Source organism: Girardinichthys multiradiatus, chromosome 18 (assembly GCF_021462225.1).
Source record: "Girardinichthys multiradiatus isolate DD_20200921_A chromosome 18, DD_fGirMul_XY1, whole genome shotgun sequence".
Lineage (NCBI taxonomy): Eukaryota > Metazoa > Chordata > Actinopteri > Cyprinodontiformes > Goodeidae > Girardinichthys > Girardinichthys multiradiatus.
Genome location: NC_061810.1, coordinates 9348160 through 9359676, shown reverse-complemented (window position 1 = coordinate 9359676; position 11517 = coordinate 9348160). Strand labels below are relative to the sequence as shown.

The window sequence follows — 11517 nt, the reverse complement described above, 5'->3', positions numbered from 1 at the left end:
TCATCCGAACAGCAACACACAGATCATTTGGTAAGTTTTTTTATTGATGCATGTGTTTACAAGATTCAGTGAAGGAAATGTTATGCGGAGAGGTTTTTCAAAGGTGCTGGGCAGATGTCATGTCAGACATGTAAGTACGTTGAATATGTCAAGTGATGCTGTTGCGTTTTTATTGAGAGAGCGCTTCACCTCTAGTCTGGGTTCATCTTGCACTGTACAGTAGCTTCACAACACAACATGGCACATACATGGGTTACTGACCGGTATTAAATGCACATCACTTGACACAAATGTAAGTCAGGGAAACACCAGCGTGACGCTGAACCCATGACTAGTGTATGAACACAAAATGTGACATGGCCACATCAGATTCCCATCTGATTGACTTTAATAACATCACAGTTACACTTGTGTATTTGGGTTATAAGCGCCTCTCTCAGGCATAGATATATAGATATAAAAGCAGCATCGCTGTCAAACACTTCTACACCAAAAAAAATGTAGTTCTGTAAGAAAGCTGAGCTTACAAATGGTTATAAACTATTTTTTGGTTACATCTTAATTCAGTCTGCGAACTGATGGTGTTAGTGTTGCTGATGTCTTCTGGGTGGTGCTGGTTCAGTGGGGCTGAAACGTCTTGGCCAGGTCCTCCAGCAGTAACAAGAGCTTCTGCTCCTCCAGAGGGGAGCTGTGGGTCCAGGCCAGCGGCAAGTGGGTGGGCACCACCTTTCGGTCTGGGTGCACACACACACACACACCTTAACATGGGTTCAATGTGCTTCATACCCCCTTTTATTGCATATAGATGTCTGAAAAATGTGGTTTGTGTTTCTATTTAGCCCATGTGAGTCTTTAACTGGACCATTCTAACTCTGTAAGTTTGATCTCTTTATCTCTGTAGGTCTGGCTGAATGTTTTGGGTTGTCGTTCTGCTGGAAGGTGAAGCTCCTTCCTAGTCTGCTGTGTTTCTTGGTCTCCATCATACCGTTTGTTCACTGTTGTTGTCTAACAACTGCATTTACCCTGAGATGAAATTACACACAGGTAGACTCTCTTCACTAACAAGGTGACTTCTGAAGGCCATTGTTTGCACTAGATTTTATATAGGTGTACCAGAACGATGAGGACGAATGTATCATATTCCTTCAACTTTACAGTTTCCTTTCATTGGTTTTGGTCGGGTTTGGCTGCTTGCTTTGTTCTGTTACAGTCACAAAGTGGTTCAAAGGGTGTGAATACTTCTCCATGTTATCAACAAAAATGCAAAACTAGCACACCAAGTATTGCATTCTTTAAGACCTTTAGATGGTAATGCATTTTAATCAATTGTTTTCTTTTTCAAACACAACATTGATTTTTATGGTTTTAGAGCTCAAAAGACAAAGTATAGACAAGCTGACTACAGGTGGAGAAAAAGTAAACTATATACAACAACGCAAATAATATTTAGAAAGAAAGTCTTCATGCCTATAATCTGGAGGTAAAAAGAGCAAGGCAGTCATATGTCTCTGAAATGATCAACAATAATTTATAATTCCTGATCCTCGTTTACAATTGTTGACAAGCTGATTAATCCCCCACAATTTGTCCCTCCTGAACTCTTATCCAGAAAGTCCTGAAATTACTTCACAAATTTTTCTCAGTCACAGAATTCAGAGAATAAGACGAGCAGTAGGTTCTTCCACCATTTGTATGTTGGTTTTATCCTCTTAGCTCCCAGAAGCATTGGGGATCTGGATTATTTTAATCCATTGATTTATCTACACTACAGGTCAAACATTTTAGACACACTCATTTACCGGTTTTATTTATGTTTATGACTATTTACGTTGTAGATTCTCACTGAAGGCATTAAAAAACTGTAAATGAACACATGGTATTATGTAGCAAACGAAAAATTGTAAAATAACTTTAAATACGGTTTATCTTTTAGATTCCTTAAAGCTGCCGCCATTTGCTGTGAAGACTGAAATATTAATCTTTGGCCGTCTCTCAGTGAACCTCTGGAAAGTTCTTTCAAGATTCTGGAAAACCATTTCAGGTGACCACCTCATGGAGAGAACGCCAAGGGAGCAGTAATCTAAGCAAAGAGTGGCTGTTCTGAAGAATCTAAAATGTTATCTATAATATAAATGAGTTATTTCACACTTGTTGTTTACTACTTAATTCCATGTGTATTCATTCACAGTTTTGATGCATTTGGTGAGGATCTACAATGTAAATAGTCATGAAAATAAAGAGACACATTAAGTGAGAAAGTGTATCTAATACTTTTGACCGGTACTGTATCTGATTGAGACTTTTATGAAATTCACAAGTTTTCAAGAAAGTCCTTGACTGTGTTGTACCTGAAATATTGCAGATAGTAAATACTTCTATTTCCTTAGGTAATTTTCCACGGGCCCTTAAAACTGCAAAGATCAAACGTCTATTAAACAAGACTAATCTCTATGCCTTTATAATAAATAAATACAGACCCAAACCTAACCTCACATTTTAGTCATAGAGCCTTTTACAAATGTACTCAGTTTTGAATAAATAATTTCTTTAACCCTTTTTAGGAAGATGTTTGGCCTCCCCACAGTACTGAAACTGCATTGGCAAACATTTTGAATGACATATGTCTCTAAAGACATGGATTAAAACCATCTGTCCTGGTTTTACTGAATCTCAGTGCTGTGTTTGATACAGTTGATCATTACATCCTGATTGACAGATTGGAAAAGTGGACAGGATTAGATGGTGCTGTGCTAAACCCCTGTGTGGGGTATCTCAAGGCTCCATTTTCAGGCCGCATTCATTCAACATCTACAGGTCCTTCTCAAAATATTAGCATATTGTGATAAAGTTCATTATTTTCCATAATGTCATGATGAAAATTTAACATTCATATATTTTAGATTCATTGCACACTAACTGAAATATTTCAGGTCTTTTATTGTCTTAATACGGATGATTTTGGCATACAGCTCATGAAAACCCAAAATTCCTATCTCACACAATTAGCATATTTCATCCGACCAATAAAAGAAAAGTGTTTTTAATACAAAAAACGTCAACCTTCAAATAATCATGTACAGTTATGCACTCAATACTTGGTCGGGAATCCTTTTGCAGAAATGACTGCTTCAATGCGGCGTGGCATGGAGGCAATCAGCCTGTGGCACTGCTGAGGTCTTATGGAGGCCCAGGATGCTTCGATAGCGGCCTTTAGCTCATCCAGAGTGTTGGGTCTTGAGTCTCTCAATGTTCTCTTCACAATATCCCACAGAGTCTCTATGGGGTTCACTCTGGATGAGCTAAAGGCCGCTATCGAAGCATCCAGGGCCTCCATAAGACCTCAGCAGTGTCACAGGCTGATTGCCTCCATGCCACGCCGCATTGAAGCAGTCATTTCTGCCAAAGGATTCCCGACCAAGTATTGAGTGCATAACTGTACATGATTATTTGAAGGTTGACGTTTTTTGTATTAAAAACACTTTTCTTTTATTGGTCGGATGAAATATGCTAATTTTGTGAGATAGGAATTTTGGGTTTTCATGAGCTGTATGCCACAATCATCCGTATTAAGACAATAAAAGACCTGAAATATTTCAGTTAGTGTGCAATGAATCTAAAATATATGAATGTTAAATTTTCATCATGACATTATGGAAAATAATGAACTTTATCATAATATGCTAATATTTTGAGAAGGACCTGTATATGATTCCCGCTAGCTCAGATTATGGAGTACTATAAAACATCTACTATGCTGACATACAACTTTTTATTTCTGCCTCACCACTTGACCATAGTCCACTAGAGTCACTGAGTGTGTGTTCAAAATATATATGAGAGGATCGCTCTGTATTTTCTCCATCTTAAGAAGAGAAAGAAGTTCTTCTTAGTTCCAAAAATATAAGATTAGAAATCAAAACTGAAATAGACTCCATATGGCTTAACAGAACAAGCAAAAAATGAAGCTGTTATCTTGGAATCAGATAATAAAATAAATAAGTTAGTGCTAAATCAGCCTAATACTACCATAAAAACATTGCCAGGATAAAGAGTTCCTTATCAAAGTTTCCTTACAAAATCCTTTTCTGTAGGTTAGATTATTCTAATGGTGTGTATGCAGGCTGCTGCAGCTCATCCAAAATGTTGCTGCCAGAGTCTTGACCAAAGCTAGGAAAAAGGATCCAGTTACACCAGTCCCCCAAAGTTGCTGATCAGGCATAACCACTCAGGTCATACGAGACCTCTTCACTCTGTTCGCAGAACAGGAAAAATTGGGCAGCATTTTGTTTATATGCTCCTACACTGGAACCAACTGCCTGAAAACCTGAAATGTGGAGAAACTGTTGAACCTTTAAATCGCGACTAAAAACATTAGTGTTTCCTGCAGCTTATCCATAAAGGCAAAATACGTCTATCATTTCAATCAGTGTCTCTGCTTTTCCTTTTTGTATGTGATTATGCCTCATGTTTTTATGCTTTCGTACGATGCTCAGTTTGTGTTTTCGATCTACAATGTGTTTTTTTTTTAAATCTTTGTTCCTTCGTTCTTCCAGTAAAGTACTTTGTATAACCTTTTGTATAACTGGTGCCATACAAATAAACATGCCTTGCCATGCAAGGCGCTGTATGCTTCATCTGAAGACTAATTGTGCAACAAAAGCCCATATAGTCATTGCCCCTTCAGCTCAATGTGTCCTTGCTGTTATTGGGTACTAGACAATGAATATCTTTCAACCCACACTTAACTACCACTAAATATGTTACCCTCAAATTATAACTTATGGAAACATGGCAGCACAGTGTTTTTTTTTCAGTGCTGAACTGTGTTTCCTGTTTGGCCAGAAGCTCTCAGAGACCAATGGAGTCATTGTGTCTGTGTGTGTGTGTGTGTATCAAAAAAAGGTGCGTTTGTCCACGCTCATAGAGGCACTGTACTCTCTGGCAGTATCTGGCACCAGAACCAGCCCACTCCAGCTGCAGTGGACTCTAGCCAAATCTGTACACAAACACACACACTATACCCACAATCCAACCCACAAATGACACTTCACCCAGACTGATCTACTATTTTCATCTTTCAAGCTGTTTTTTGTCCTTGGGAATTAAATTTGTACTTTAAATTGCTTTGTCAAAACATTTTAATAGCCTGCATCATACCCTGGTGGAAGCGCCCAGTAGGGTTTGTGGTAGCAGCTTCAGAAATGGCGAGCCACACCACTGTGTCAGCCCCCTGCTCTGGGGTCCGAAGGCTATCCTTCATTGAGCGATGGAAGTCCGGCATTGCATTGGCCACCGCTGCAACAGACAGACGGATACAGACAAATACATAACATGCAGAGGGTAAAAATAATTAGTAATCTATGCAGATGGATGAGTGGAGGACTTAAATCTGCAGGTAGAGAATGAGTTAACCTGGAGTATCCACCCAGCCTGGATGCATGACGGAGAAGTGGATGTTAGTGTGAGTCTTGGCAAGCTGCTCTGTCATCACCACCTGCTGCCTCTGGAAAACAAACATTTGTTACAGTGATGAACCATAGGGATCACAATCATTTGATTTAAAACTCCTGATTGATTTACTGTACTGATCCTAGATTTGTCAGAGGCTCCATTATGTCAAGAATGACAAAGAAAGACAAGGTTTACTCCTCGCCATCTTCAGGTCCTTCTTTACTAAAGGCCTAGAAATACAAGTCCTTTTTTTCATGTCCTTATCAGAGTGATTTCATTTGTTTGTAAAGAGTTTAAATCCTGATTTATTAGATTTGTTTTAATGCCAAAAGAGTTAATTACGGGATGTCAAAAGAGTACCGCCCCTGTTTTTTTTCTGATGCGAAAGAATGAGACAATGATAAATATGTTTTAAATAACTTTTTCTGTCTTCATGACATATCCACTCTGGCCATCTCAGCTAAAATGTCAATCTGTTACAGGAAAAATATACCCCCTTATAAGAATAACACATTTTAATTCAGTTTCAGCATATCCTGGAGTTAACACATGCCATCTATTACAGTGAATCTGATCTGTCCTAGTTGGATGTTCTGTCATTGAATCATTTGAATCATTTAGCTGAAGCCACAGCTTGCTGAGAGGTTACAAAAGATTATGATAACTATTGTTCAAAGTTATAGGTCAGGAGAAATCATTATAAACACCACGGCTCAGTAAAGACACCCTTAAATAACTGGATAAAGTATGGGAAGACGGTGTTAAAAAAATGGACATTTCTCTTACAATCAAAATACGTTATGATGAAAAGAGGAGATAGAAACTGGTGGTCAGGGATCTGCCAAGACACTGACAGCAACACTGAAGGAGGTGCAAGGGTTTCAGGCAGATCTGGTTCTGCTCTGCATGTGAGAACACAGTCATATGTCTGGATTATTGAGTAGGATGGCAAGAAAGTAGCATGTTCTTCCAAAGGAAAAAAAAAACTGGCCAGGTTAAAATCAATTAAAACCTTGTTGAACGTGTAATGTTCTGCTAGAAAGCTGCAGTAAAGAGCGATTTCATTTTTAGCATCAGAGCGAGCCCAGGCACACATCCAAATCAACAAAAAGTTTGGCTTGACTAGAGGAAGATTCAAATTTTTGAATGGTTTATCCAGGGCTCTGATAAATATGGTGAATAGCTACAATTGCATCAGTGATTATGGCTTAAAGTTCTAAAAGAATAATTACAGATTAGTGCTGTGTTACAGCGACTGAATGTTCAGCAGAACTAAAGAGCCTTAAACCTATCAGCTGACACTGACCCGCAGGTTTTATAGCTTAGATCTTACTTTGTGCTGGGCGTAGACCATGGTTCCATCAAAGCGGCCTCTCTCAGACTGCAGATTTCCTATCCTGAGCTTCTGCACCAGCATTCCACCTGAGGACACTGTGATCTGCACATGCAGGAATGGACAGAGGCTAAAAGTTCAGGATCAAGTGAGCTGGGCTGCAGTCTTTAATATTGTGATTTTTGATTGGACATTTTGTGGTGTATCAAATATCTAACCTTTTTACTAAAAGAAACAATAACAGATGCGGTTGTCTTGTTTTCCAAAAAATAGTCACATCATAAAAACTCAAATGAAATTGCCACCAACAATCAGAATCTGGTTAAACTCACCACTCGGGGATCTGTGCTCTTCTCCAGTAAGGGAATCAAACTCTTGGTCAAAATGTAAATCCCTGTGAAATAAAAGAATGTTCCATAAGTATCCCCATCTCCTTTGTCTATATTTTCCCCATGCCTCATGTTTGGTTTTTGATTTACCAAGGACATTGACAGCAAAGCTCTTCTCAAGTCCTTCAGTGTTCACATCCCGCTGACTCATGATGGAACCTGCATTATTGATCTAAATAGATAAAAATAAATGAGGTCATCATTTTCTGGGGATAAAAGAGAGATCTGACATCATGATGCTGTATTACCAACACATTGAGTGATTTGAACTTTTTCTTGAAGCCCTCGGCAAACTCCCACACCTTCTTTGTCTCAGACAAGTCCAGGATGTGGACATAAATCTCCTGCAACAGAGTCGGCAATTTTGGAAAATATCACTCTAACAGTTATCTGTGGCATTGTTTTGATTGATAAAGGTGAGTAACACTCTACTTTATTTCCTGTCTCCTTGACTATATCCGCCCTGGCCTCCTCAGCCTTATCCTTGTTCCTGCACACCATGTGAATTGTTCCTCCTGTGACAAAGATCACATCCATAGATCAGTTGGGAAAAATCTATATGCATCTGAAAATACCAAATAAGGGGAAAAACATGCTTATTGTTTAACAAAATCCCACAGGATGATTTCATTTTGGTATTATTCAGCTGTAAAATTATTTACAGTATCCCAATGAAGAACAATGAAAGAGCAATACTTTAAAAATGAAGACCCATAGAAAGTACATAAAAATGACATAAAAGTGAATAAATATACCACTAAGTACTGATATCATAAAAGCAGAAGACAGAAACAAGGTACAACTTCCAGTCACCCTACCACAGAACTTTCAAGGATTTGGATCTTTGGGTTGGAGTGGGTTCATTTCATATCATAATTGCCTAAGGCTAACAATTTGGTATGAATCCTCACAAAAACAGTACTCAGAGCTGCAAGTGCTATCCTTGCTATCCTTGTCCCAAAATATACAGTCATATTCAACAAATTAGAAAATGTGTTCCATGAGGTTCATTTCTGAGATTAAAAGTACCTTTTATATTCTAATATTCAATGTGTTTTCATTTGCTGTAAACACATAATCATAGATAGATAGATAGATAGATAGATAGATAGATAGATAGATAGATAGATAGATAGATAGATATTTACACTACCATCTAATTGTAACAACACCGCTTGCTAGGGATGCAGCAAACATTAAATTACAGTAAAACAACAGGTATGAGGAGTTGAACCCATCAAGGGAGTCATTTAAAAATGCCCTGATTGGGACCCTGGGTTATGGTCAGAACATCCCTAGTTTTAAGATTTTTACTAAAGCACCTTTATAATGATATACTGGGTTACAGTTACAGTAGTCTTTCAGAAGGTTGACTTATATGTAAAACTGAATATTATTATTATGTAAGGTAGAATTGTATCTGCTGACTCCTGAATTGTTTCCCATATCTACATAAAAATATTTTATTACATACAAGGCCCACCATAATACACCATTTAGTATGTCTGTGTTCATCTTGTCTATAATCGCTATGTGTACATTTAATTATTCTTTTGTGCTTGGATAAGTCTGTGTACAGTCATACAGCATACCATTGGATACAGCATGTATCCAATGATTTTGTTGGCATTAAGAACTTGAATAGCACAAGGGCATTTACTTTTGCACATCATTTACTGTGCATGGAATCTAAAGTTACAACCAGCTGTTTATCTTGATCAATTTATTTTTCCTTATATTCTGTGTTTTTCTATGGGTCCTTTTTTGTTTAGTTTATAAAATACATTGTTGAGATTGATGAAAGTGCAAGAAATATATGACTAAAACTACCCAGAAGAACCACTGATACTTGCACACACTACTGTGATCTAGAGAGTCACTCTTTTTAAAATCAGATCTGCACTTTTTGTTTTACGGTGGACATATCTGAGTTGATTTGCTACGACATTGGGAAACAAGCACAATACCTCTTTTGGCAATAGCCATGGCAGTAGCTTTTCCAATGCCACCATTGGCTCCAGTTATCATGAAGGAGCGTCCAGCCACGGACACCTCAAGGTCCTTCTCCACAAAGCGCTTGGATGCTGACAAGTAGCCATTCCTGCAACAGATCACCAATCACTTTTTTAGATCTCCATCAAATAGAACTGCTTCATACATCTATATTATATCTCAGCCTTACTGTTCAGTACACTGGTATGTGTGTCTGTGCTGTCAGGTCAGAAAGGGTCAGTAAAGGTCAGTCTGCTTACTGTATGTTCGTTCATAGTGTCACTGTACAGATACAATGAAGGAGAGTGTGCCTGGGGCTTTGGGGTGAGCCTCCCCTGCCGTGACAACAGCACTGGTTCAAGTGTGTGTGTGTTCAAAAGCATGTGTGGCACCAAGGACCTCAATTAGCCCCATTGTCCACAATGCCATTGTTGATAGCGCCTGAAGAGGGACATGCAGGGGCTGAGGGCGCTAAGGTTAAATGCTCCCTCTGTTCTATGGTGTCATGCAGAGAGCTATTAGCGCAGGGTCAGAAAGGGTTGCCGGGCAGTTCTCTGGGAAGAAAGATAACACAGAACAAAGGAAGGTAGGGAAACAATCACAAAAGCATCACTTTAGTCAACTTGGCATGCTGTATGCTGATGAGGAAAGATGCCCCGGGGCTGGAAAAGATCAAGTAATACCAATGAAGCACACAGAGATCCTGTTTGTGGTTGAAGAACTGATCTATGCAGTTACATGCTAAGTCACAGTTATTTGGGCTTGATTCATAAAGGCATGATATTGAAACATCAGCTTCTTTTGTCCCAGTCAGTTCATTGAAGCTGTGGCATTCAATGGCTGCGAACTGAAACCCCCCAGTAGAGCTCATGAAATCAAAAGACAAACAACGATCAAGTTCTCAAATGAGTTTGAAATCTGAACCCCTTTCCTTATAGTCAGAACCGCTCAACAGTAACAACACAAGGCTACATGGCTGGACGTTTTACCCAAATTCTTTGACCAGAAGCACATATCAGGTAAAAGACTCAAATAAATGTTTTTACTAACCAAAAATCCAGTTATCCCAACGTAAAACAAATGCAAACACTGAATCATTTTATGCCAATGAAAATCTGAATTACAGATGTTTGACATCTTTTTAAAAATATCTATAAGTATCTATTAGAGTAACACATTTGTTATTTTAAACTAACTCAAAATAACATCACCTCAGATCTCCTACTACTTTATAAAACAAAGCTGGACTAAAACATCTTTGCATATCTTTAACACATGATGTCAATGGCTACCAACTCTGGTAAAACTCTGGTCCTTGTAACTGTACCCATGCATTATTACTATCACACACACATATTATATATATATCTATATATTATATATGTATTATATATAGATATGTATATTATTGGATCACAATGGACCCTTTTTGGTCCGAACGTTGCATCATATTGGTCAATTTGGTGCTTGAATGCTTTCTCTAAAAGTCCAACATGATCTGTAACTTTAGAAACAGTTAATGAATGGACTAATAAATGGACCTCCTGCACTGATGCACAGCTGGGCAGCAGCAGCTTACTGTTGCTTTCAGCACTTAAAACACTGGTAGACTACGTGTTGATGAACAAAGCTGGGTCAGTAACTTACTTGGTAAACTCGGTCAGTCCTTTGAGGAACCAGGCGGAGTTGCGGTACAGAGACATGCTGCTGCTGCTGCTCTGGAAGCCTCTCACCCTGACGGTTTCTCTCCTCTTCTTGTACTCTGGATCAAACCCACGTGTAGTAAAGCTGGATAAACATCTCTGGAGCGCTACTCCAGTGGCCCCCTAGCGGCAGTATGGAGACATACATTCACTCAGCTTGCAGGAACGCTATTTGAACGTATATATATATATATATATATATATATATATATATATATATATATGATTACTTTAAAACATTAACTTCACTCCTTCTCGGGTTCTCGGGTTACCGGCCCACAATCCAGGAAAAAACGTAAATCGGCGTCGAGACAGTTAGTAAAAACCGCTTAGGGTGGAAATGAAACATGTATGACATAAAATAAATGCGCAGACTACTTCTTAACGTTCAGCAGATTAACAGGCCTCGTTCGTGAATTAATTAGTAATGACTGATTAATTTCTGCTCTGCCATCAAATTAACCGTGCTTGTAGTGGTGTACCCTGGGCGAGCGGGGCATTTATTGCTGCTTGGCTAGATGAGCACACTCTGTCTACTCGGTGCGCCGGTGTATAAATAATGCGGACCCTCTGTGGCTCATCGGCAGCCAATCAACAACTGGAGCGTAGCTGGGTGCGGCTGTGACTGGACAAGGTGTGCATGCTTTGA

The 11517-nt window shown here is 38.8% G+C and overlaps 1 protein-coding gene across 1 annotated transcript; it reads right to left on the bottom strand.

The window, feature by feature from the left end:
• Positions 1-23: 23 nt before the first annotated feature.
• dhrs12la (dehydrogenase/reductase 12-like a) lies at positions 24-10969 on the bottom strand. The gene is made up of 10 exons (XM_047392464.1): positions 10813-10969; positions 9141-9274; positions 7606-7688; positions 7422-7517; positions 7264-7345; positions 7117-7178; positions 6785-6889; positions 5413-5503; positions 5158-5295; positions 24-734 (listed from the first exon to the last, which is right to left on the bottom strand). The coding sequence occupies exons 1-10, from the start codon at positions 10866-10868 to the stop codon at positions 619-621; spliced, it is 963 nt and encodes a 320-aa protein (XP_047248420.1). The 5' UTR covers positions 10869-10969; the 3' UTR covers positions 24-618.
• Between the last annotated feature and the right edge of the window lie 548 nt (positions 10970-11517).

Excerpts from the sequence above, each read along its gene's own strand:
- dhrs12la (XM_047392464.1), bottom strand. The coding sequence starts at position 10,868 with ATGTCTCTGTACCGCAACTCCGCCTGGTTCCTCAAAGGACTGACCGAG. Across the intron at positions 7,179-7,263 it reads CTTTGCTGTCAATGTCCTTG|GGATTTACATTTTGACCAAG; the intron begins GTAAATCAAAAA and ends TTTATTTCACAG. Across the intron at positions 5,504-6,784 it reads TGGTCTACGCCCAGCACAAA|AGGCAGCAGGTGGTGATGAC; the intron begins GTAAGATCTAAG and ends TTTGTTTTCCAG.